Here is a 27,307-nt window from a genome sequence, read left to right on the forward strand (position 1 = left end):
GCGGGGCGAGGGGGGGCGGCGCCGCCATCTTGGGCGCGGGGCGGCGAGCGGCGGTGGCCGCGGCGGCTGCAGCGGCAGGTGAGGCGCTCCGCTCCCCGCCTGGCTGCGCGGCCCTCGTCCCTTTTCCGGGCGGCTTCCTGCGCTTGGGCTCGCTCTGCGGCCGCGCCCGGGCGGTGGCCGAGCTGCTGCGGGTGACGGCTCCCTGGGCGCTGGTTGGGGGTTGGGGTCTGCAGGCCCAGGGGCGGGGAGGCGGCTGGGTGCGGTGTCCCCCGGCTGCCCTTGGGAGGGACGCGAGAGTGCCCGCGGGGCCGGGAGGGAGCGAGAGAAGCGGGGCCGCCGGCGGGCTTTTCCTCAGCTTCTTCTGAGGGGGTGCCGGGAGACCCCATCGTTCACTCACACTTTGCTTGTGGCTCAGGGGGTTATTAGCAGCTGTTAATTTGCTCTCTGGCTGGAATAGCTGTGTGGCAGCCCTGCAGTGCTGCACCGGCCAGGGTGGGGACAGGGGCAGGGTCGGGCTGTGTGTGGCACGGGAAGGCCGGCACCGATGCGTCAGGTCAGCCTGAGCAAAGGTTTTTTCAGTCGGATCGGGCTGGAACTTCACCGAAAATTATTTGTCCGTACTGCTGATCCAACCGTGAATTAGCTGGGTCATGGCTTGCACTCTGCTTCCTCCCCGGAAAACCTGCTGAGGCAGAGCGCAGCGCTGCTGATGCCCAACTGCTGCTTATTCTGAGGCTCAAAGCAGGCTCCTATCCAGCGGCTCTTCTGGATCCTTTTCCACATCCATTCTTCCCAGGACTAGGTTTTTTGATTCAGTAAAACTGCAGGAAGCGCAGCCTGTGTTTATCAGCCAGTGCAGTTGACTTCTCTCCCCACTGGGAAACGACTTGCTTTTCATCTAGCGTTCTCTCCATAAGCTGTGTGAGTGCACGATCTGTTTTCTGCTTGCTTTAGTATGACAAAGCTGCTATCAAGTTTTAGCCTCAGGCAGCCAAAATCTGAGCCTGGAACTTGCCCAGATAGGTGAGTCTGGATGGCTTCTGTGGCTTGGAAGTCTCGGTATTGCAGGATTCTAACTGTACATGGGCTCATGGTGGTGTTTGGTTGGGCAACATTAACTTGAATGCTGTCAAAGCTGTAGCTACTGTTTTTTCCCGTAGTAAAAGCTCTGTGTGTCCCTGTGAGTTTTGCTTGGAGGGACAATCTCAAATCTGAAGAGATGCTGCCAAACTGTCTACTTCCATATTTTTCCTGTCAGAAGGGAGGCATCACTCCTCTTCTGTAGAAAATGCCATGTTACTGACATCTAGTGACAAAGATACCTGGTGTTCTTTGGGCTGCACAGTGGCCATGTTCCAGGGAGAGCATTGGGGTGTCTTTGAAGGGTATCATGGCCAGCTGCTTCCTCCTCCCAAAAGAGCCCAGTCCTGGCTTTTGGAGAATTGACTCTCGAGGCTGTGAAGGATTACATCCTGAGTTCTTTGAAAAACAGGGGACTGGACATACATTCTTGTTTGATACAATCTCTTTTTTTTTTTTTTTTTTTGGTGGAACAGCAGCAGTCACCAAACAAAACAGGCTTTATAAAGAAACTTCCTGTAACCCTAGTTAAACTTTTCTTGCCTCATCCCTGCATCAAAAAGGTAAAGTCATGCCTGTCTTTTGCAGCTCAATATCTTGCACTGGTTTTCTAAGCTTATTCTACTGAAGACCATTAGAGTATTTAAAGGCTGTTCCTGGGGCCAACTGGAGGATGGCCTGTGGTGCCAAAAAATAATTGGTTTGTGAGGCAGAGTCTGCTTCTCTCCTTTAGTGAGTGACCTACTGAGTCAGAAGTTACTGGCAAGTCATGTATTATTTTGATCTTGGCAGGAGGTCGGCAGCTCAGCTGAAAGCTTGCAGGCAGAGGCACAGAATGTGAAATGCAGTTATCTGCTCTCCAGTAGGAGTAGTGAGAGAAAAGCTGACACATCAGGGCACCTAGACCATTAGTGGTCTGCAGAATACAAGCTCTTACTCAAACTCCACTCTGTGCCTCGAACCTCTTCTGTAGAAGATGCATAGGAAGCAAATCACTGTAGGTTTCTAGCTCAAGAGTGAAAAGCAAGTAGTTCAAACTGACTTTGGAAATGCTTTGGTAGAATGGGTAGAAGTAGAAAAAGGCAGTGGGCTGTTCACATCAGGTTGGACTCAAAATATTCCTGAGAGATGTGTTAAATGCTGTACCTGTGATGCTTTACTGGAGTAAGGGAGCTTCTTGTGTTTCCCTGTGCCAGTATTTAGCTCTTGTGACTCCTCAGAGTGGCTGCGTGCAGTATGGCACGCAGAGGGGGCTGTGGGAGGAGAGCCTGGTAAGAGAACGTGCTTCTCTTCCTGCCCACTGGTTATGGGGATTTATGGGATTGTGTTTAAAATAGGAACAGTTTCTCTGAAACTGATGGGTTTATCTCAGGAGCTCTTTAGCTCAGGGTATGCCCCTTAAGTAAATTATGCAGCCTGTCTTCCCCAGGATGAAGTGATTGCAGCTACTCTTGTTTGAAACCAAGTGCAGCCCGTGGCCTCCTGGAGAGTGGCTAATGCAGCCAGCTGAGCAAAGCTTAGGTGCTCAGATTAGCTGCTGGGGTAATGGCATTGTTTTGAGCCTCAAGTCTTGGGTTGACGATGGCTAGTGCTAGCTAAATGGATGGGTTTTCTCAACAACTTCAGTTTGCCAGAGCAGCCTGACTGATCCCTCTCCTGCTTCCACTGCTGTCACTTGTCCAAGATCATACTGATTTCTGGAATGCAGAAATGGCTGCAGTTGGTGATTTGCCTTCAGTACCTCTCCTGATTTCTTCCTGGATGAAAACTCAGCAGCTAATGTACCTTGAACTGCTTACTTAGATAAGCTCATTAATGCACAGAAGTCTTACTTACTGTTAAGTCAGAACCCAAACTGTCTTTTAATAGACTGCTAAAGGGGTTGGTTGTTTTACACCAGCTTATTCACTGACTTGTGATTGCTGTTTCCTGGATGTGCTCTGTAGATTACAGAAATCAGCATTCCTGTTTGCATTCGGGCTAAGTGATGTCTGTGCTGTAGGAAACTTTCAGCCCCTTAATGGGAGTGACAAAGTCCAAGTAGCTGAGTCTTGGGCTCACTACTGATCAACGTGTGTTTATTTGTACCCTGTACTGGATGAAGCTCATGGCTTGTCTCACAGTGGGGCTGTGGCCAAAAGGGCTCTGCAGCTTAGCAGCAGTCCTGGCATCTCATCCAGCCTTGGTCAGTGCTGGTTGAAGGCTTTATTTTCCACACTTGTAGGGCCAGACTCTTTTCTGGACAGGTAAAATCTTATCTCTATGGTAAGAGTATCACCCACACAGCTGGCTTGGGAAAATATGGCTGATCCCAAAGCTGCCCCCTAAAATGAGTGGACAGATGTGCTCACTGGTGATGCTGCTGGTGCTCATCAAATCCTGCACAGCTGGGGTGATAATGTGAAACTGTGGTTATGTTGTTACAGGCAGCCTAAGAACTGCTGCAGTCACATTGCTCCTGAGCAGTTATTCTTGAGCTGCTGTGTCACCACTGCACCTCTGGAGAGAGGACACAGAGGATTTGCTGAGTAGATGCCACGAGAGCAAACAGGCCTGGAAACAAACAGTTCCTCAGCTTTGGCCTGCACTGAACATAGAGAAGCTGGTGTGGAAGGATACAAAGAACTGTATTTGTACTTTCCTTAGGCAGAAATACCAATATACACCAAAAAATTATGGTGACTCTGGTACAGTCAGGCTGTAGGTGCATTACATTACTAGTGACACATTTCTTTCAGACAATTCCTAATTCTTTTGGAGCTGGAGCAAGTACTTCTTGCCTTGCATGTGAAACTGGAATTACTGCAGCTATGTTCCTTTTTCCACTGAAGAAAACTGACTAAAACTTCACTGTTCTTCCTAAGCAACAAATTTGAGCAGATCAGCTTGTTTGTTTTTACTTGTGCAAATAGAGCTACAAAAGGCAGAGAACTGTTTCAAGGTTTACAGTGTAGGTTGAAGCTACCACTGTCTGCTGGTGCAGGGAATGGTTAATGGTCTGTGTGGTGTCGTGTGAAAGACCTCAGGTTGTGGGACAAAGGTATTGGAGAAAATCACTCATTTGAATATCTGTGTATCTGGGATTTAGGCTACAATTCAGCTTAGTCTTTCCTAGGTTAATGAGCAAATGACTGATACTGCAGTTGTGTCTTATTGCTGGTGTAATGCTTTGGCTTCTCAATTAGAGACACCATGGAAGGATGCCCTGAACAGAAACCACATTGGTACTAGCATTGGTACTGTGTGCTGTGTGGTTCTGAAAGAGTTGCTGCAGACAAACAGCTGCAGAGAGAATGAGCTGTGCTGGTTAGTTGATTCCTTACATGTGCCTTGTTTATTCCAGGAAAGTTCCATGCTGTGTGTTGTTCATTTTTCTGCAGCTATTACAAATCAGAATTGATGAAGAGGAAATGGAAGAGGAAGGCTGGGCTCTGACATGCTGCAGGAGGGAGCTGCTGTATCTCCACTTGATAAATGCAGGTTTAGTGCCTCGTCTCACTAGGTAGCTCCCAGTGCAGCCACTTGTTGCACCCCACAATATGTGAAGCTGACAGGTCTAGGTCCAGTCCAGCAACAGGATCCTGCTGCCTGAGCTGGTGCTTCTGGCTTCACCCATGCATTCCATGGGTGGCACACTGAAAGGATGAAGTCTGACTTTTGGAGAGCCACCTGTTTTTAGATCAGACCTGATAAACAGAGCATTTTCCATCTCTGATGGAATCAGTGGACAAAAGGAGTTTTTCAGATACTGTGCTTTATTATGTCTTTATCTTTCTCTTGACTCTTTTAGTCATGGTCTGCAGCTTACCTGCTGCAGACTGACTTTGGGGGCCTCCAGCATCTCCTGGTTGTTTGAGAGAGGGGTGGTTATTGCACATCCCCTGCCCAGTGGGAGCACTGAGATATGATTTGAGGCAAGTATGTGTGATTCTTAGGAAAGTGCATGTTACCATGTCAGTCATTGTAGGCCCAGCTAATCCTGCTGCTTTTCTCTTATGTAACTACTGAAATGCATTAAAATCTTTATCCCAGCCTTTGTTTTTATACATGTACTTTTTTTTTTTTTTTTTTGCAATTGGTGGTGTCTGAATGCTGTAACTTTGCCACAATTGCTCTAAAGGTATATTTTAATGCTCTCATCTTCACTTGAGTAAAAAAGCATTCTGAAAAGTCATTTCCATGTAATCTTAACTCCTGGTGGGTTTATAACCATATATAAGTGGGTCTGTCTGTGATGTTCTTTACTTTCCTTTTCTGTTTATGGGTTGAAATGGAAGTATTTAGGAACGTGAGCACTTGGCAGGAGGGTAGGAAGCCTACTGGCCTTAGGTATTTGTGGGAGCTGAATTCAGATGTTACATCTACCCTAGTAGCTGCTTGAAGAATGCAGAATGTCTTGGGAGAGGGCTATTGTTCCTAAATTAAGGTGATTAGTCACCAACTGGTGTGAATTCAGCATACATGTGGATTATCCCTGTACCTTAACTAGAATAAATCCATCCACACTGTAAGTAGAAAACAGGGCTGTAGCTACCAGTTTGGAGCAGGTTGCCATATGTTCAAACTAGTGAAACAGAAGGAGTGAAGCTGGAAAGCCCTGAAAATGCAGCTGATGGATCATTAACCCAAAGGTTTCAGCTAGAGTCATCTTGGATTCCAGGCACTTTGTGGTAAACAGTTGAAGAAATGGTAGGCTTTGCCCTTAAGCTGTGTCTGCCAGTGAGATATTAGGCTGAGGAAACTCAGAAGCTCCCTAGGAAAGGCTGGCTGGAGAGGAGCAGAATGAGTCACTGAAAGCTGATTGAGCAATGCTTTCTGAGTCATGTTGCTAATGCACAGGGAGCAGATGAACCCATCTCCTGTGCTGGAGTTTTTATTCTGAGGCCTTCTGATTCCAGCAGCCATGAGTCACACTGAATGTCAGTCTCAAATTAATTTCAACCCTGTTCCCTGCATTTCTTAACCACTGCAAGAACTAGGATCTTTAACTTCCACAGCTGATCTGTAAAGAAAACTATTAATTATTTTAAAATATGTGGAAGATTGTGCTGTGTCTGAACTGTACCACTAAAATCCTCATTCTAGTTGGAATATAACCTTGAAATACTTGAAAGGAGTATCTGTGAAACTTGAAACACAAAGGAGGATCAAAACAAAGCAGGCTTATTTTCACTGCAGCCACTTCAAGAAGAGGCATTGTCATCTTGAAGAGCCATTCTTCTTGCTGAGCTTTAAGCAAATTTCTTTTGCATTCTGCCCTTTGTATAGCTTTCTGCTCTGTTCATAGATCTCTGGGCTACTTACTCCACCTCTTGAGTTTCCAGCTGTGTGCACATGCTTCCATTAGCTGATGGAAATAATTCTGTGTGGAGAGGGAGTGTAGTCATTCTGATCTTGTGTCTTGGAGGGGTGTAATGCAAGCTGTGAACAAAAGACTGGAATGTTGTCCATGTTTCCTGAAGTCCCATCGTGGGCAAGCTTGGTGGAGGCTGAGAGCAGCCCAGCACCAAACTGAACTTGCTGGGGGTTGTGTTGATGCCGTTGTGCTGCCTGTGCTTGTGGTGCCTGGAACTCTTCAAGATGCTGAACTGCAGAAGTTGAGCAGACCAAGGGCAATCTGATTATAAATAATTGTGTTAAATGCCTTGCATAGTTGAGACCTCCTTGTTCTCTGATGCTATTAGAGAGGAGTGCAGCTGGAGGTTTGTACTGCTTGTGTCCTTCAGCTCCTGCAAAGAACTGATTGCTGGCTGGTGCAGTTGGGTAGGTCATCTAAAACCCTTTCCTTACAGTCACCATTTTTAGCCCATGTGACTTTGTTGGTACCTGGAAACACTTTACCAATTGTCTGACACATATAATTAGATAAATTGTACTTAAATGTGAATTCAGGTTTCATTTTTAGAGCTGTAGAATTGCGGGTTCTTTCAGACTTGAGATGAATCCTAACTCATTGGAGACATTCTGCTGCTACATGGGGAATAATGCTCGTGCGTGTCTCAGTATGGGTGGCTGCCCTTTTAAAACAACCTGTCAGAATGATCCTGATCCTGTGGCCAAATCCATAGTAGTAGGGGAAAGTACAAGCTCAGGTGTTAACCAGGGCCTCACATAGCAGCCCCTTTCTGACTTTGAGCAAGTTCATTATCAAGTTGTTTTGCCAGTGTAGTACAGCAAGCACACATCAGCTGGTTGGTGGCAGATCTCTGCAGGCTTCTGGTTTGTACCATACAAGAATTGGCAATAAGAGCACTCCTGGCCAGTAGTCGTGGCAGTGGGATGTGTGTAGATATGAGGGTAATCAGAGTAGATCAAAGACCAGAGAGGTGCAGATGGGAGTACAGAATGGCACCCTAAATCCAAGATACCCAATTGTACAACAGTGCATATAGGAGGTGTGTAGATGAAGTAGCAAGGGCAATTCTGGCTTCACCTGTACCTCTGAATATGAACCAACGTAGCTCTTAAATGTGCCAGTGAAGGTGGAACCAGGAGCTGACTTTACATGGGTGGTCTGAAGCTTGAACTCATCTTCTGGGATATTTTGTATAAGGAAGAAGCCTAGCATTTAATTTCATTGATGAAGAATTTTTGAAGACTAAAAGCCTTTGAATCATAATGTATCTTCTTCATCAAACATGCTTTTACTAGCATGTAAGATGAGGAAGCAGTTGACTCTGCTGCCTTGTACTGTGATACAACTAAAAATACTCTCTTTTTTTGCCTGTAATTTCAGCAAAGCTGTTACAGAATATGTTCTAAACTAACATGAGAAAGCATGGCATCATTATTTCAGACAACATTTAAAGTTTGTAGATCTTCCTTAGAGAAGGATTTTAATTTCCCATGCAAAGCTTCATCAGCAATCTTCTACATGTTTTATAGTAATGCAGTAAATACTCAAATCAAGGCTTTTTCAAAATTGATTGGCTTGTCATGCTGGCAGAGGGCTTTGTCTTGTTTATGCTGCATGTCTGATCCTGTTGCTTATCAAAGCAGACATTTCCTTTGTACTAAAAATAGCAAAACAAATAACTTAAGCAGCATTAAAACCCAGAGGGAGATTATTTTTTTTTTTTTTAGGACTAGGATGTGCTTTCTAGGATTCTTCTGGAAAGGGTTTGTAGGATTCTTATGATCCAGCTTTGACCAGTTGCATAAGCTTTCAGGAAGCTGCTCTATACAATGCAAGTCTTAAAAAGAATGCAAGAACTCTTCATCTTTGATTGCAGTAGTCTGTATCTGAATGTGGAAGCCAGCACTGTAGAATTCTGAAAACACATGCTTGTTTCTTATCTGGAGTGAAAAAACTAGTAAATAGGAAAGAATTTTCGGGAGTGGGCAACAAGTTGTTTTCACTGTCACAATGTTTCTCATTTTTTTCAATGTTTGACCACCGTGAATGACCTTGCAAATGTTAAATGTTTCAGCTTCTGCCTGTCTTGTTGGGCAGCTGGGTTCAATTCTCCATGTTTTGGATTTCAGCCCTGCATGTTACCTCCCTGTGGCCTTTTCATGCCTGTTAGGGCTGTGTGTGTTTTGTGTAAGTAGTTGTGAGTCTGTGGTACAGCCACTTCCTTTAGTCTGAGAAATTGGGGTTGTTTGGTTGACCAGTGGAGTTGTCTTCTGCTGTGGGGATGCTGACATTGCTGCCCCTACAGTTAGTTTATAGCCTTGGTCACAAAACTGAGCAGCCACAAAAGGCTTTTCCCACTCTACATGGGAATCTTGGAACTGCCTATGTTTTAATAGATTTGGTTACAGAGCCTTAGAAGTAAATTAGTACTTGTATCCCAAAGTTATGAAGTGTTATGGTGGGGAATAGAAGAAAAACATATTTGGAAAGCTTTTCTGTGCTAATTGGAGTCTCAGACATGAAAATATGTTGGTGACAGTGCCACAAGAAGCCACTGAAAAGTGGCAGAAGGCAGCCCATTAGTAGCCAGAGATACTTGACCAGAATAAAAGCCAGAAAGCTTACTACTGAGCTTTGGGAAAACTGCTTGTTTCTTTCTATTTTGACTTAACTAACTTTTGTGCTCTTTTTTTCTATTAATAAGCAGAAGCACCCATCTGGAAGCTGAAGACCTGTAGCAGAGAAGTATGAATAGTGTTATTCTTTGAGGATTCACTAGATGTAGCTAAAACTGTTGGTGTAAAGGCTTAGGAAATTTAAAGTTTCTTTTTTGTCTTGCTGAAATTAAAAGCACAGAATTCACATCTGCAGTACTTCCTTCAGATGGCCAGTTACTGTAGTTTCTTGGGTGTAACTTCTAGAGGATACATTACTTTTGATAATCCAAAAGTCCTTTAGTCCCTCTGATGTGTGCATTGTTTTTGTATTCTCTTTTTTCCCTGACATTTGAAGTGGTCCCAGGCTGGGTCACTTCAGCTTTGTCATTGCAGTGTTCCTGAGCAGGCACTTATCGGTTCTCTGCCAGCATCTGTCTCTAGGTTGGCCTCTCCCTATCCTGTTCAGCCAGCCCATACTAGTGGGTGTAGGCTAACCCACCCAAGGAGCAGTGTGGAGATGGTTGTTATCGAATGCTCTGCAGTGCCCAGGCTAAGCTGTTCTGTGGGATCACCCCAAGGCCTGCCCTGTCAGGGTTGCACTTCTCTTCTTGCGACTGAGCCAACCAAGCAGGGTGTTATGACTTTGACCTAATGAATAGGAGTGCGTAAGACTCCAGGAATGGGGTCTGGTGAAGCAGCTGTATATTTTAAAATGTCTTCTCTATCAATAATATCTAATGTCTTTGGAGAGAGCTTTGTAGCTTCCTCCAAAGCAATCTTCCTTTGAATCAAGAGAAAATTAGCAGTTTAGGAGGGCAACTTCTGAGGGACTATCTCCCCTTTCAAATGGATCATGATTGTGACCACTCCAGTGGTACCTTGTAGCCAAATGGCTCTCAGTTTGAATTCTGAAGTGTGACTTGATATGGCTGCTAGGGATTATCAAAGGCTCTTACTCTGATGTGCAAAAACTATGTAAAAGTGGTAATAAACAGAGGTGTATTTGCTGCTAGGAACCCTGTGTCATGTGGTGATAGGCTTGGTGACATGTCAGACATTTGTGAACCTCATGTAAAAAGACTTAGGAATTTTGTCTGATTTGTATCTCAGTCTTTAGGGAGATAGACACTTTATAGTAAAGTAAGGGGTCTTTGATTTTCTTGTAGTTCCAGGCCTGTGTTTTTTCTCACATTCAAGAGGTATGTTTTGGATACTTGTCCTTGAGGCTTAATCTGTCCGTGCTGATTTTTGGAATGAGAAGTAAGGCAGCTTCTATTTCAGTGCCAACTTTAAGCTTTAGTCCTGGCTACAAATTGTTTCTGTACAGCCTACTTAAATATGCTCTTTTCTGCTTCAGGTATTAAGCAACATGGGAAGTGAAGACTAAAGTTCCATCATGATCGGAGGCTTGTTCATCTATAATCACAAAGGAGAGGTTTTAATCTCTCGCGTCTACCGGGATGACATCGGGTAAGTGCTTCTGTTGCATCCCCAGTTTTTGCATTTTTGTCTCATTTTGGTGCAGTAAACAATCCAGAGCTGCTTTGTTCTGCATTAGCTGTGCATGCATGTGAGACTGCAACTCAACTTGCTGCTCTAGGCTTAGCTTAGAATAAAGAAGTTTAAGCCCTGGTCACCTACAGTGAAGGATGGTCTGCAGCCAAACCTGGGACTATATTTTGGATGGTGGGATCTGGCCATTATTCCAAATGCTTCAGCAGCATGGACTGCCACTGTGGGAGCCTACCTCACTGTAATTGCTAAAACTTTACAGGAGCAGTAATGTGAGAACTGTCTGCCACACACTATAGCCAGGGTTCTGAATTAGTTACAGGCCCTGATGTCTAACATCAAGTACAGGCGTGTAGGAGACTGGTCTTGGAAAGTTTTATCTGCAAGCAGTCTCATGGCTGTACTGCTACAGCTGGCTTTCTGTCCCCCAGCTTTGTATGGCAGCCTAGTATGAAAAGCTTACATTCATTGGGTAGTTAAAGTTGTGGGAAGCCTTGAAAACCTTCAGTAGATTATAAGTGTCTTGTTGCACTTTTCTGAACTGTTATGATGCTCACTTAGGCTGGATCTGTGCAACCCTTAGGCTGCTAGTTTCCAGAAGGCATCTTACTAAAAATACAGTGCCTTGTAGGCAGTGGATAGTGCTGTAGGGAACTGTAAGTGATGGTGCTGCTTGAGCTGAAAACCTTAAATTCAAGGGGTTTGTGCACAACAGTACTCTTTCTAGTGTGTTTTCATAGTGTCAGGCATTGGGTGGAAGTTAGTAATTAAGTTGGCAGAGTTAAGACAGAGCTAACAGAGGCAGAGCTGTGGTAGGTGCTAATTCAGAGTTCAGTGCGAGAGAGCCTTCGGGCCAATTTAGGAAAAAGTAGTTTGTACCAGGTCTCCACAATGACTAGTGGTAAGATGTGCTTCAAAATAACTTGTTCCCATAAATTACAAAAAACAGTCAAGCCAGTCTGCCTTCAGATTGCTCTGGTCTGAAGAGTATGTCCCTTCTGGTTATGGATTGTCTAGTGGAGGTTAAAAGTTGAGGTAGAACTAGTGGCTAGTCAAGGCTTGTACTGTTTCATCGAGGGAGTAATCAACACAGTGTCTGTAATGAGGCTTCACCTAATGAGCTTTTCAGTCTCTTGCCTTGTTCTAGGTCAGCTAAGGTGAAGTAGCTGTTCTAAGGTTGACTGAGTTATTCCAGGACTTCCATACATAGCTGAGCCAAGGAAGCATTGTATTTCTCAAGCAGAAAGCCAGTGGCTGTGATGCTTTGCCTCTTTTCTACTGTACAAACTCTTAATCAGTCTTCAGTATTTGTTAGCTGAAGCCCTTCAGAGCAACTCATTTGACAGGACTGACTTTGTAGAGCTGGTATCACAGTGGCTGAGCCAAGCCAGTCTGGATTATAGGTAACTTTGGTGAATATTTCAGGTGGGGGCTAGAATCACTTTCACTGCTGTTTCTGGCAAAAATATTTTGTTGTTTGCAAACTTGAAACACATACAAGATTGTTCTCAAACTGATGTTTATTCAAGAAGGTCTCTTGATTTAAATGGCATTATGGCTGTGGAGATGCAAACTAGGGAGCAAAGTAGGTATTTTTAATATGCTCTTCTACTGCTTTTTATCTTGGCTCATTTCTCTTACAGAGTGAGTGCCTTATGTTCAGTACGTGATAAAGTACTTCCTGCTGGCTGGCCAGACAAAGCTAGAAAATGGGATTTCCTGCCTGATCCTATCTTAACTTTTTCATTTGGAAGAGTGCCAAAATATTCCAGTGTTTTCTCTAGTACTTAAGGAGCTGGTGTTCCTTTCAGTGAAATTATCCATTCAGTTCTTGTGAAGGTGTCAGTCTTGTGACTTAGGTGGAGCTGGTGTTGGCTTTTGACAGAGCTTGCTCCCTAGGTGCTGGATTTTTTTTCTCAAACAGGCCTTCAGTTTGGACTTTTTTTAAACATGTAGCCTTACACAAAAAGTTTTTATGAAATGACTATGTCTCATCTTGTGTAATCAAGAAACTGAGAGTCTTTCCATTTCCTAGTCTGAACATTAGCATTAATGCCAGATCTATTTAAAATTTTTAATATTCTAACCCTCAGTGGGAGGTAAGGAAAGGAATAACTATGATACTGTAGCTTGTATTCAACTTTATAGGAATTCTGTCTCTAACCACACAGCTGAATGATGAACTTCTAGCATACCATACAGTGCTTAGATCTTAAGCAGTAGGTCTGAAGTGCTGAGGGCTGAACCCACCCTGCTTGTTGGGAGGTAATTGAATAGGAAAAGAGCAAAACTGCTCCCTGTCTTCATGAGTGATTGACCCACAGGACTCCTTAGTCTTGGCCATTGCCTTTGGCATTCTGAAGCCTCATTTTCTGAGCTGGGAGATAAAGGTCATCTGTGGTTATGAGAACATCTCCCCTTGCAGTTTAAGGGCCTTAAGCACATGGCTCAGATATAATGACCAGAGTGACAAACAACGAGGATATCCTTCTTATGACTTTGTTAAAGGCAGAAGTACCACTAAACTTGAACTTTGTTTGCTTGCAACTTAGAATGGCTTTGGTGCATGTAGCGCATCTGTCCATACAGCAGCTAGCTGCATGTATAAGCAGCCTTATTAAAAACAAAAAAAAAAAAGGCAAAACACCATGCATATAATTCAGGACACCATGGAGGGTTCTGCTGTAATTTTTGAGTGCCTTGTTCTTCAGTGACTTAGTCGTTGGGGAACCTACCTGCATTTAAGAATGCAGCTCTGTAATAAAACTTCAGCTATTTGAACCGGGGCAGCTTACATGACAAACTGCATGCACTTTAAATGTAATAGATATTGGGTTTCTGAGCTTCTAATACATCATATCAGCTTCGTGGCTCTTGATCCTTAAGGAAAAAGTGCAAGCTGGATAGAGCAGTGTCTGAATCTGCAGGATGTGCCCTATCTCTCCAGATGTGCTCCAGCTCTATCAAACTTGCTGTATTTCCTGTTGGCTGGACCAAACCAGAAAGCATCAACCCAAACACCTTCAAATGAGAAGCACTCTCACAGAAATTCCCACCCAGACTTGTAGCCCTGTCCTGAGGCAGACTGGGAAGAAGATGCTTGATACTCTGCAGTCCCCAGGTGATGCCTCTGACTGAGGCTTTGGGGTTTTTCCACACCAAGGCCTGCTACCTCTATTAGCAGAGCAGACTGGGTATCACTGTTGTGATACAGGTGCAGTTCACCTGGACTAAATGCCCAGTTATCCCTAAAGTTCAGCCAAACACAAATCTGTCCATGCTGACAGCCTGACCATGGCATGTCAGTGTTGTACCTTGTGAGGGCTTCGTTGCTGCTGTAGCTTGTTACTGTCCATCCAATACTACCTTGGCCTTCTGTGCCAAGGAGCAGGGGGAGGGGGTGCTGTTTGGTCTCTTCTTATCTCTTTGGATTCATTGTGCCTTGTGTGTGTGTTTCTAACCCTTTCTCTTGTTGCTGTCACTCCTCCTTTCTCCGCTGGCGCCATTTCTGTCCATCCCATCTCATTGGCTGCTGTAGCAATAGGTAAGAGACGCGTGGTAGGCCACGACTGGCACTGCACAGTGGGCACCTGGTGTGCTAGCAAAGCCTCCCTGACCTGAGGCTTCTCCTCTAGTGTGCACCAGTCTGGTGACTGCTTCTGGTGCTACTTTTAGCGGGTTAGAACCTGAGGCTGGGAGGGCTAATGCTCCAGAACAAGCTGAACTTTCTTTGCAAGGCTTACTGGAGGGGAGGATTTGGGTTTCAGCTATTATTTTATAGTAGATTAAATTACTTTCTTATGGAAAAACTAAAGTAGGAATGAAATATTAATTTAACTCCAGCTTGCAAACTTTCTGGAGCAATAAAACCTGAGAAGTATTTAAAAGCCAGAATTATGCTTATGGGGGAGCGTGTTTACTGATGAAACTTCTACATATGTCCCCAGACCTTCAAGGAGCAAACACCTGCTGTGGTAGCATATGTTCCTTGGAATATCCTTTGTTTTCTAACTTGGAACTCTGTGTTGGATTGTTGACAACCCTCAGTGCCTACAAGCATTTGTATGCCTGTATCCTTGCTTGCAAGGATGATTTTACTGTCTGCTCTCAAACGTGTTTCTGCGTAATCAGTACCATGGCCTTGATGCTGCAGTCAAACCCCCTGTTCTACAGAGTGCCTGAGAGTATGAGTAATAAAGCACGACTAAATGAGTCTTGGCTTTGTGTGTAGACTGTTGCTTGAAGTTTTGGTCTTGTCATATAAAGCACTTGGGCTTCCTTCCTATATTCTCAGGATTGGTGGACTTAATTTGGGAAGTTTATTCTGACTTGTAGTTACAGGATAAGGAGACCATTGTGCAAGAGCTGGCATCCAGAATGTCACTTGGACTCCTTGTGTGTAAAAAGGAGGGCTTTTTCCCCTGTTGCCAGTGTATAGACAGTTTGGATCAAAGAGGGCAGCACCTATGGGCAGCTTGCACAGCAGTTTTTCAGCACTGGGGCAGGACCCTTGACTGTAAATGGTCCTGGACCATGCAGTACTGCTGACATGTTGCACTCTGGGGACTCTGAGTCTGGGTGCAAGACCCCTGTTCTGAAACAGAGCAGTCTTGAGGTGACATGTAACGGGAAGTCAAAGGGTGATTCTAATCCTCCTGCTGCTTTGAGCCTGACATCCAAGGTGTGTGGGTTATGGAGGTGAGCTGGATCTGAGAACTGAAGCTCCCTTCTGGAGTGTGCCTGGGCACTGACATCTCTTGGGTGGCCCAGGCAAATTTTGCTGGTTTTCCCTTGGTTGTATGTCTGGGAGCAGTTGCCATTGACACGTATCTTGGGAGATTACAGCTTGCTTTGGAGCAAGAGTGTGAAGGCCTGGGCATGCAGAATAGACAATAATTAGGTGTTTGGTCAAAACTGGACTCTCTGAGCCATGTGTTGCTAATGTGTTTGTTTCCTGCTATGACAATCAATTGAGAGTGCTGTCCAAATTAATTGAAGGGAAGGTTTCTTTGCCATTTTACTCCAGATAGAGGTTTGCTTCTCCTTCTGACTACGTTTACACTGTAGTCCAAACCTCCCCAGAGACCAGTAACTCTCTCTCTCCTTGAACTTGTGCAGAGTTTAGTGGGTAACTCTGCTCAGAGCCTTCACTTGCTGTCCAAGAGACATCCCCAGGCACCCTCCCTAGGTGAGCTTGGTGTGTGTAGTTCAGTGTGTGACCGTAGTGGCAGAAGCAGAGCTGTGCAGCCAGCTGGTGTCACATTTGCTGTGCTGACTCGTCTGTGGTGGTGCTTTCGCAGGCGCAATGCCGTGGACGCCTTCCGCGTCAATGTCATCCACGCGCGGCAGCAGGTGCGCTCGCCCGTCACCAACATCGCCCGCACCAGCTTCTTCCATGTCAAGCGCTCCAACATCTGGCTGGCTGCTGTCACCAAGCAGAATGTCAATGCTGCCATGGTATTCGAGTTTCTTTACAAGATGTGCGACGTGATGACTGCCTACTTCGGGAAGATCAGTGAGGAGAACATAAAGAACAACTTTGTGCTGATCTATGAGCTGCTGGATGGTGAGATGTTTCCCTTATATGCTGTGGCCTCTTGCATTGGTTATTCTGAAATCCTTAGCTTAGTATGATGTAGTAATAATCCTTGAAGTATTTTTAACATGTGTGACAGAGTTCAAAATTACTTGTTTGGCTTTCTAATGCCACCTGTACTGCAAATGTGAGTGTCCAAGTCCATAGCCGTGTGCAGATTCCCTTCCCTGAAATGGTGGGAGCTGTGCACTTGTACGACTGAGACAGTTGGTGCTGGAGCTCTGAGGGGATCCTGTGTAGATGCCAGGCTTTCCTTACCCCGAGGTATATCAAGAGGACTGTCAGTAGCACCTCTAAGGCCAGCTGGTGCCCAGGTGGCTCTAGCAGTGTATGGAAGCAGCCACCCCAGGCTTAAGTTGATTGTCCCTAGTAAGTTGCCTTTTGGCTCAATTCTGAACAGAAGAAGTCAATAAAACACAATGTGCTCTCTCCCAGCCCTACCTCCCCCACTGATACAGCTCCAAATTTCACCACAGATTAATAATAGTGTCCCTTCAGCTGCTTGTGATATCAGCCTGCTTGTGGAGGTTGCCCTTGAGCTGCCCCTGTTTCACATATCATGAGGACCTTGTGTTAGTTATGTTTCAATTTGTTTTCCAGACAATGCACCGTACGTGTGTGTCCTGGGATTCTTAACCAAGGGTCACAGTGACTGATGTTTTCCCTGTTCCCTCAGGGCACACCAAGAGACTGCCTGTTCTCTGCTTTGGTCAGTCACTGCTGCCTCCTTGCAGGCACAGTGAGATCAAGCCTGCCACTGTGGTGGTGCTCAGTATCATGTTAGTGGTCTTCTTTCCCCTCTAAATCTCTTGTGGGTTGTTCCCTTTCTCTTTGAGGGAAGTAGGTGTGTACTGTTCCTTGTGTGTAGTTAACATCTGTTTCCCTCCTACACTCATCCTGCAGTGCCACTACTCAGCTGTTGTTTTAGGTTTTATTACATCTTCATAAGAACAAAACTTGGAGGAAAAAAAGCTGCAAAGATAAAACTGCTGTCATGTTTTAAAAACTCTGTATTGTCCCTTGGATGTTTTTGGAAAAACTCTTCAGTGTGCCCTGTGCAGATAGCTAGGTTAGTTGATATTTACTCCTGAGGTCTGGTTGTGTTTAAAAACTGGCAAATTCATCACTTACACAGCTTTTCATCACCCCTTATCTCCAAAGTATTGCTCCAGGAGCTCAGTGCAGCAAAAATTATTCATTCCCTTGGTAAAGAATGCTGCAGCAACTTACCCAGAAATTCAATGTGTAAGCAGTATCTGTGCACTGATTGCCTCTCTCCTTATAGTAGCAGTTAGCCTGGTTGATGTGTTTATTCCTTGTAGCTCTGAACTAACCTTTTACCCTTCTCTAGAAATCCTGGACTTTGGCTATCCTCAGAACTCTGAAACAGGGGCCCTGAAGACTTTCATCACTCAACAAGGCATCAAGAGTCAGGTAATCAGAGGAATTTGGGGTACAGCTCTGGTCTGCTGGTTAATTTTTACTAAACCTGTTCAAGAGAGAATGGGCTTAATTACCATCTAACCATTTGACCCCTATGGGAGGAAGGTGCCTGAATAGGTTGTATCTCAGTGGCACGTTGTTCTAGGTGTCCCTGCACTATGCTACCTCATGTTCCCTGGCACATGATAAGATGCAGGAGGAAGAGCCCAGAGCTAGGATAATGTCAGTCCCTTGCATGTAAATATGGTTGCTGGCTTCAGGCTCTGCTCTGTGTCAGCTTCTGAGAGAATAAACAAATCTACCTTGCTGAACCAGAAGTAGCTTTTTTGCATGTGAATCTCACTGAGCAAGTCTGTTCTCCACCAGAGCTGTCAGGATTTCATGCCTGCCTTATAAATGAAGTATTCTTCAGCCTTGTGAATCTTGCTGTGAAGTCAGGAAGCTCATGTTGCTCTGTCTCTGCCTGTAACATCCTTGCAGGTCAGCGTCAGTACAGCCTGAGCGTTCTTAGGTTAGAGATGAGAATCTCTGCTGTGCTTTTTGCATAGTGTTAACCCTTGCAACAAAGTTTGCATAGAGTTAGAAGATAAGGGATGTGTTGGGAAAAAGATGGTTAGTTGGACTGGTTTGGGGAATGTGTCTAAACTAGTTCTAATCCTTCTCCAAGTACAGCCCTCGAAACTAGGCTTCCTGTCTCATGAGCTCATGCTTAACCTCTGAATTCAAAGGAAACTCATAGTCTGTTTCTCATGTCCCCAAGGAATCTTGTCCACCTTGTCCATCTGACACAGCTGCGCAAGTCAATAATAAGGACTCAGCCTTAAAGTTAGTCCTTTCCCCTGCACAGCAATGAGTCAGGAAAAAAAAGCTGGGAGTCCATAGTGAGGCAGTCTGTGGCAGAGTAAAGCTTCAGCCTTAGCTACAAACAGAAGCAAAGGGCAAACAAGAGCCTGCAAAGAGACTGTTCTTGTTTAGGTTAGCAGAGGTCAGTCTCTGGAGGCTCTGTTTCAACTCAGTTCATCAGCTCTGATTTCCTGAGAATTCCTTTTTAAACTTTTAATCTAGTAGCAAGACTAACTGCATTTCAAGAGGAGGTGAGAGAGAGAAGCTGCCCCTGAGCAACATATTTCCCGCTAGAACAGCAAACTGTTTTGCAACACGGCCAGATGTGATTGCATCCGGTCTCAGTCCCCATCACGAGTCCCAGTGTAAATCTCTGGCCTTCTGCAGTCTGACAGTTTGGGCAGTCAGCACTGAAGATAGCTGAATCAGCTCCTGTTCCTAGGAAAACTCAAAACTAACCAACTCCCACACTTCCTTCCCTTGCTCTTTTTTTTTTGCTTTCGTTGGTTTTAACAAACTTCTGTGCTTGTTTGTGTGCAAACCACTGTCGCAGTGTCATGCTTAATTCAACAGCAGGTTTAGTCCTTTCCTTACAAAGAGGAGTATGGCTTTCAGCTTTACACAAGTAAGCAGTTCTTCTGCTCAGTATTGGCATTTTGTGCAGCCCAGTTCAAAAACCAGAATTAATGTATTGCAGGCACAGGATGGCAAGGGCACCAGTTGAAACAGTACCTGCCATGTTTCCTTATCTGCTCTTTACTCTGGTACTTCTAGCCTTCAGCCCCTCATTGACTTAGAGCCAGTTCACACAGGTACCCAGGACCAAAATCTGGTCTGAATCATCTGGCCTATCATCTGTGTTTCCTATCTTCACATAGTTCCTGGTGATGCTTTTCTTGGGCTTGTGTCCTGAGGAATTTAAGGAGCAAAATCCACTCATGGCAGACTTTCCAAACTCAACTTTTTGACTTTGTTCTCTATGAAAGATTGGAAATGAAACTTCAAACCCAGGTGTCTTAGTGCCTCTCTTAGAGAATACTCATGCTGCTGGGTGGTCTCAACTTCAGCAGCTGCTTCCAGATCTGTCTGGTCACTTTACAGAGTAATTGTCAGGTCAGGGTAGTGGTGCTGTTGCAGGAGATGAGAATGTCATCACATGATCAGTGTTCCTTTGGAAGACAGAGCTCTGGGTATTAAATCTATGTATAATTCTAAAGCCTGAGCAAAGCACTGAACAAGACAGTGCTTCTTTTGTGGGACAGACAAGAGAGGTACTTTGTATACTGTATTGAGCACTTACCTAGGCAATTCTCAGGGGAATATAAAACTCTGTCTCTTAGATAATGAGACAGTGCCTGTGCTTGCTCAGGAACTGACCCTGTCTGTGGCAAGAGCGTGTGTGAAGCTGAGATCATGTACTGCCACCCTGTGGGCCTACTGCAGGGCTGCTGTGGGAGAACCCACTTGTGTCTTGGGCCATTGTTGTGTGGAAGAGCAGAATTAACAAGGATACCACTTTATCCAGGACACAAAGTGCCTGTTACTTCCCATATTCAAGGCATATGTGACATGGTAGACATCCAGGATTTGCATTAGGAACACCAGCATGAGTCTGTTCCTAAGAGAAACGTTATTGGGAGTGGTATTTTGCTTGTCTCTCCCTCTGCTCCACCTTGCATTGGGATTGTCAGTAATGGGCCAAGTCTGAAAATTAATTTCACTGCTTGGAGTGCTGGGTTTCCTGCAGAGAGCTAAAGGTCAAAACCCCTCATCTTGTTTGTGCTAATTAGCTCCCTAATTAACAAAGAGCTGACCTGCTTTTTTCCTGTCCTCAGGTAGCCTTAAGCCTAATCTGCCTCTTTCTCCCTTCCTCCCTTCTCTTGTTATTGACCTGCTTGCCTGTTAACCCTGTCTACACTGCACTTGCCACTATACACCTCCTTCTTGGCTTTCTGCGTGTGACTGGACCCCACCTCTAGCATCAGGTAGGAAATCTCTCTGTGCCTCTCAGCACAGCCCTTGGGACTCTGGAGGCTTAGAGCCTGGGTGCTGTTAGATGCATTTTGGGTTTGTGTTGGTATGTAACTTTTATGACTGCAGTTATTAAGAAACAGGCCTTGGGGATTAGCTCTCCTGTGGCCTTAGGGTTTCATGTTGGATAAGGGTGTGAACTGCTACATCAATCCATGTTAAACTTCTCTGCTTAGTTTGGATTGATGTGACAGTCTGAGATATTTGAATGCCGTTGGTGAAGCCCATGCCTCCCTGCACTAAGAGTTAGCCTAAAATCATGTGAGGTGTCACAGCACCCGTATCTAAGTGACAAAAACTTTTATGTGTAGTAAATGGCAAGTGTTTGCTCTTAGATTCAGAGCAAGGTTCCTTAGTCTTTGAGTTTATTTATGTCTAAGATGTCATTTCTTCTCTTCAGACCAAGGAAGAGCAGTCCCAGATCACCAGCCAGGTGACTGGACAGATTGGATGGAGACGTGAAGGAATCAAATACCGTCGCAATGAACTCTTTCTTGATGTGCTGGAGAGTGTGAATCTCTTAATGTCCCCACAGGGTAAGTAGGTGGTGTTGAGCTGGCATCCTTCTCCTGCTCAGGGTTTGTGAGTGGTGACTCTTGTAAGTGTTCTGAACTGTGGTCTTCTCTAACCAGGTCAGGTTTTGAGTGCCCATGTCTCTGGCAGAGTGGTGATGAAGAGTTACCTGAGTGGAATGCCAGAATGCAAGTTTGGCATGAATGACAAGATTGTCATTGAAAAACAGGGCAAAGGGACTGCGGATGAAACGGGGAAAAGGTAAGAGGTTTGGACCTGGTGACCACTTGCCACCAGGGACTCTTATGAAAGGGCAGCCCTTAATAGCTTTTCTGATCTGACAGACTAAAAGCTGGGGTTTTTTCTTCCCTTCAGATGGTACTGCTAACTTTGGGTAGATCAGTTGTCATGCAAGCTACCATCCTGAGGGCCTCAATACAGAGGGCGTCTCTTCAGCTCTATAAGTATTAAGATTCAAACATAGTTTTAAGTGTAGACTGAAAACACCTCCCAAGATGGATTGTCCTGTAATCTGTGTCTCTAGCAGTTTTGCTCAGTGCTCTTTATCATAAAAGCAGTAGCAGTGCTCCCAAGAAATAGTTAAAGAATCCCTCTGCCTGCTTTACCTGGACTGTTCCCACAACGTAGAACAGCAGCAGGAGGGAAGCCCCTCCTGCTGATTACAGGTGATCAGTGGTTGTGTGAGTAGGAGGCACATCCTTTCTGAGAGCCCAGCTATGTTCCCTCCTAGCTGCACCTCAGTCAGTACCCACTTTGAAGCTGAAAACAGCTCTTAACCCCTTCTCCAGCTTTCCTGCTTGGGGTGAAGAGATAAAAGCAACGGGACTGCCACTTTCGTCTCACTAACCATTTGCAACTCATCTGTATTTCTCTTGGTTGTCTTTTTTTTTTTTTTTTTTTGCTGACCCCCAGTGAATTGGGAAGGTAGATAATCTGCTTCAGCTTTGTGTGCACTCTGCTCTCCCTCTGTCTCTTGCTTTGTGTGACTTGTGCATGTAACTTGGATCTCAGACACTTTCCATGATGGTTCCTGTAAATGGAGCTGAGCTGCTATTTGCCTTTTCTCTCAGAACCAAGCCAAGAGCTATCACTTCACTGTCACCTTTAAGCCATCTTTCCTGTAACTGAATTGAGCTAGTAAAATGGATGAGCCTGAGATGGCTGAGGATTTACTGTAGTGAAAATATCAACTGCACAGTGAGGATTTACTCTAGTGAAAATATCAACTGCACAGGCCTTGAAGAGTCAGTACACTGTCCCAAAGCTCCTGTGCCAACTGCCTTTGCCAGTAAATATGGTAGTTTTTTAAGTTACAGAAGTAAGATGAGCAAGGATGCTTGGTAGGTGGTTCTGTAATTATCCAGTGGGCATCCAGCTTGGAGACATTACTCTCCAGAAGGATTTAGGTATGAGGTGACCAAAAGGGACAGCTGCTATCAGTTGCTTTTTGGGATCTAGCTTCTGGCAAGGCCAACCCTGAGTAATGCTGCCTGAGACCTGGAGCAATCCTAGGCAGAGGCTTTCTCAACTGTTTTGCAAAGAAATAGAAATCAGTTGACTAAGATTGGTTGTCATCTGGGCAGCAGATTAGGAAATACTAACTCCTCCTTTTGAAGCACAAACCAGACCACTGGTGGTTGTGTAACTAGACAGCCAGTCAGCCTGGGGTCAGTCTGCTTCCCCTTTGTGTAGGGAGTGGTGGTTCCTAAGAGAGCTAAACCTGCTGTAGTTCTCACACTATCTTGGCATATTGGCATGGTTGTCCTGTTGCTTCCAGCAACTGAGGCAGCCTAGATACCATAGTGATACACTGCTGCACCTTCTCTACACTGCTGCCTCTTCTGTTGCTGCTGCCTTCTGGTCCCTCTCAGTAGCTAAGGGGTTTTGGCTGGCCTAGGACCTGTATTTTCAGGAATCAGTACCTGGCACAAGTTCAGTGCTGGCAGGTTAGGCTGGTGCATGTACATGGACAGGTGGTAGCTCTTCAGATTTTTAGGAGAGATACAGACTTGTATGTCACAATGTCATGGTTTTGGTGATTTGGTACAGAATCAAACCACCTGCTGGCAGTGTGGAAATGAACAGCTGTGAAGAGATTTCTGAGCAGGAAGACTCTGAACCTGGCATTTCCTGGCTGTGTGGCAGTGGGATAGCTTTGTGGACAGGAAAGTGTTTTCTCTCCTTTGAACTGTGCTGTGGGAAGACTTGGGCTGGCAGAGTTGCCTCTGCAGTACTGAGTGCTGCTGGCAGGCAGACCCAAGCATTGTTGTGCTGGCTATGACAGAAGGGTGCTCTTCTAAGCTCTCTCCTCTTTGGGGAGAGGAGGGAGAAAATTCTTTCAAACAAGCTTCCTGAAATCTGATTTTTGTGGTGGTGAAACAAGGAAAGTCTGAGCCAAGAGGCTGCTGTCCCCTAATCTCTCCCTGCCTCCCCATTTCCTGGACACCTGCGATGGCAACATGCTCTGTAGAGTAGTTTCTGCCTGGACAGATTTTGACTGCACCAAGATACCAGAGCTGCAGCTTGTGCTTCTCTAACTGCGTTTTGTGTTTTCAGCGGCAAACAGTCAATTGCCATTGATGACTGCACTTTCCACCAGTGTGTGAGGCTCAGCAAGTTTGATTCTGAGAGGAGCATCAGCTTCATTCCACCAGATGGAGAATTTGAGCTCATGAGGTACTGTGGGTGGAGGGTGAACAGGCTGGTGTTGGCATCTGCTTGCTGCTACAGTTGTGTTGCTGCTCCCAGGCAGACTTGCAGCCCTTGAGCCCTTAAGAAATACACACCCACCCCCTTTTCAGAGTGGAATCTGTAGGGTGTCCCACAAATCCATCTGTTAGAAATGTGGAAGCCCAGCTGTGTTTAGTTTTCTTTGCCATAACCATGGTGTGGATTGGGTTTTCTTGCTTTTGAGCTTCTTGTATCTGTTGTTTTTAGTGTTTAACACTGGTGTCCTTGAACAAGACTGTTGGCAGGAACCAGATACAAAACTCGAGACACAAGAAACCATTGCTGCCCTACAGCATCACAGATCTTAACTGCTATTTCCTTCTGGCATGTTTCCCTTTCTGGCTGATGTTTCCAAGCTGTTTGGCATATTCAGAGGCTGTCTCTTTAGGAGGGTGATACAGAGTTAACTCCTCCTCAGAGTTCACTGTAGTTTCCATCCCTGCAGATACCGAACCACGAAGGACATTATCCTCCCCTTCCGTGTGATCCCGCTGGTGCGGGAGGTGGGCCGGACCAAGCTGGAAGTGAAGGTGGTGATCAAATCAAATTTCAAACCTTCCTTGCTGGCCCAGAAGATAGAGGTAAGAGGAAAAAAAATAACTGTGGTATCTTGTGCCTGGAAGTCATGCCTCTAGTTTATGTCCACTGCTGTAGAGTTCTCACAGATGAGTCTTCAAGCTTGAACAGGGCTAAAAATGTGAACTCATTTATCTCTTTTGATGTGTGGTGCTGCTGTTTTGTGGGACTGAGGTGCTGTAGAGAGGTGGAAGCTCTTGTCATTTGCACAGCTGCCTTGGTAGGGGCCTCATTCCATCCCTGCAGCAATTGTTCACTTAATTCCTCAGCCACTGTGAAAATTTCATGTTCTTCTGTCTGCATGATCTGATGGTATGTCAGACAGGCAGCAGGCTGTGAGCTGTGTAAGACAGGCTAGGGGTGGCTTTGCAGCTTAGTCCCCATCTGAGAAGGCTTACTGCTGCAAGGTTGGGCTGTCCAGAGCCTGCTGCAATGCCTGGCATCCTTCCTGAGCTCATCTTCCCAACATTACCCAGGATTCCTGCAGCATGGCAATCTCTGCCCTGTTCCTTACTGACTTTGTGTATTATGTAACTGTGAATGTGTACTTCAAAGCAAGAAACTGGAGAGCTAGCCTAGGATGCCTTGTGATGGCCGATGTTCTCTGGGCCCTGAGCTGGGAGAGAGAGAAGGCCCAAGGGGGGTGCAGGGCAGACTGCCCAGAGTGCCCAGGCTGCAATGTCCTTGCCCTGCTTACCAGACTGTGCCTTCCAGGTCCGGATCCCAACGCCCCTGAATACCAGTGGAGTGCAAGTCATCTGCATGAAAGGGAAGGCAAAGTACAAGGCCAGTGAGAATGCCATTGTTTGGAAGTAAGTGAGCGTGTTGGGGCTGGCCTGCTTGGGCAGGCCTCTGGGAGGCAGGGTCTGTTCAGTGCTCCTGTCTGCCCTGAGATTATGTAGTGATGGGGAGCATAAACCCTGGCACCTTCTGATTTCTGAGCTTTCTCCAATAGGATAAAACGTATGGCTGGAATGAAGGAATCCCAGATCAGCGCGGAGATCGAACTGCTGCCCACCAACGACAAGAAGAAGTGGGCTCGGCCTCCCATCTCCATGAACTTTGAGGTGAGTACCTGTCTGCCTTTCAGGATGCACCCAACCTTGGAGAAGCTTTGTCACTCCCTCTTGGGAGTTTGAGCGTCGCCTGTGACAAGCTGCCAGATGAGGTCAGCCAGATGGTAGAGCTAATGGAAGAAAATTGTCCTTAGAGCCACAGGAGTTTGGCACTGTGCCTGCAGGGAGCAGGGAAGGGAACAGTGGCTCTTGATGCGTTTCTAGATGCGTTGCCCAGGGGTCCTCTGGCGTTTGTGTACAGAGAGTATCTTACCCCCATTCCAATGCTCTCTGTTGCCTTTCCCTCTCTTAATAGGTCCCATTTGCACCCTCTGGGCTGAAGGTGCGCTACCTGAAAGTCTTTGAGCCAAAGCTGAACTACAGTGACCACGATGTGATAAAATGGGTGAGGTACATCGGCAGGAGTGGGATCTATGAGACCAGATGCTAGCCCCAGCAGGCTAGCAGGCTCCCTCTTCTCCAAGCCATGCTCTGCCTCTCCTCAGTCTTCAGCTACATTCAGAGATGTCTGCCTGGCCCCTCGACGCAGATTGAAAGACCCTGTGGCTCACCCCGGGAGTGGACTCGCCTGCCTGTGTTCAGTTACCACCCACGCTGCAGATGAAGTTCAGAACCCAGTCGTGTGCAGGGTGCAGTCAGCTCCTGCTCCCTGTCCCAGGGTGGGCAAGGGCTAGTCTAACTCCCATCTTCTCGTGATCTTTCTAGGGAACGTCCACCATTAAACTCCTCTTCTGTTGGTGTCTCACTACTTGCATCATATCCTAGTATTTTTGAAGTTCTTGTGCATATGTACTCGTAGAATAGACCTAAACATAGACTGGACAAATCTGAGTTGAAGTTACCCTGGCTTCTGTACTAGCTATTGCTGTTGTGGTAGATGTTGCTGGCCAGTCTGAGATGTCTGGGGTGGTGAGTTTGTTGGGCCCCCACCAAGGAAGATGGTGGGCTCACCACATCTCACCACCACCTTATTTCTAGCAAAGTTGTCAGTATAGAGTCCTGCTGTGGGAAGGTTTGTGACCAAAAAATGATGATGAGGGTTTAGGCTCTTGCTGGTGTGTATGTGGGTGGCACAGCATTTCAGGTCCTTGGAGCATTTACCCCTACCCACTGCTGGCTCGATCCAGTCTGTCCTTTCCAAACAAATTGGAGACGTGGCCCCACTGTCCCAGGGAGTGTGGGCCAGCTGAGCTCTGTCAGGATGTGAATAGGGTCTGTTCTTGGGGAATCTCAAATGCAGTTGGCAGTAAGAGCACCCTGACCCAGCCTGCCCTCCACACTTCTATCAAATGCTTCTGGGCCATAGGAATGCTGCTGCAACCCACAATCCTGCTTCTGGTAGTGTGGTCTCCATTTTGTACACTTTGTGATTTGTCCAGCTCTGAATCTAATAAAGTATGTAGAATGGAGAAGGCTGCCTGCGCTGCTCTTTGGGACTGGTGCTGCACGAGCCTGGCCTGTGCCACAATGTCTGGGGGCTTGCTTGTGCTGCTTCCCAGCCCTGGGCTGCTTGGGGGCTGGTAGGTGAAAAGGACAAGTGATGCTTTTGTTTCCATCTGTGCCAGTGCTGCAGATCCCTGGAGAAAGGAGGATGCTCTGGGCTTTCCTTGGGGCTGCAGCTGGGATGAACTGAACTCAGTGGAGTGCCCCAGCCCCCTGTAAGTCAGACTCCTGTGCCCCAGCCAGGCTTAAGAGAATCTTGGCCATCCTTCCTTGCACTCACCTGAAAAAAACTCAAAAGACAATTTCTGCTTTTAGCTTGGCTTTTGGTGGTGGGGGCCAAGGTGGGAGCTGTATGGGGTAGCTGAGTCAGTAACTGCTGAGCAGCTGGAGCTGCCTTGGCTCAGTCCCTCTGCCTTCAGTCTGACCAGGT

General features: G+C 45.9%; 1 protein-coding gene across 1 annotated transcript; it reads left to right on the forward strand.

Moving 5' to 3' along the window:
• AP2M1 (adaptor related protein complex 2 subunit mu 1) lies at positions 1-26,846 on the forward strand. The gene is made up of 11 exons (XM_058812621.1): positions 1-78; positions 10,451-10,563; positions 15,906-16,171; positions 17,553-17,635; positions 20,919-21,054; positions 21,151-21,292; positions 23,609-23,728; positions 24,228-24,363; positions 25,073-25,170; positions 25,314-25,425; positions 25,730-26,846. The coding sequence occupies exons 2-11, from the start codon at positions 10,490-10,492 to the stop codon at positions 25,862-25,864; spliced, it is 1,302 nt and encodes a 433-aa protein (XP_058668604.1). The 5' UTR covers positions 1-78; positions 10,451-10,489; the 3' UTR covers positions 25,865-26,846.
• The last annotated feature ends 461 nt before the right edge of the window (positions 26,847-27,307 follow it).

The sequence above is a fragment of the Ammospiza caudacuta genome, chromosome 11 (assembly GCF_027887145.1).
Source record: "Ammospiza caudacuta isolate bAmmCau1 chromosome 11, bAmmCau1.pri, whole genome shotgun sequence".
Classification (NCBI taxonomy): Eukaryota; Metazoa; Chordata; class Aves; order Passeriformes; family Passerellidae; genus Ammospiza; species Ammospiza caudacuta.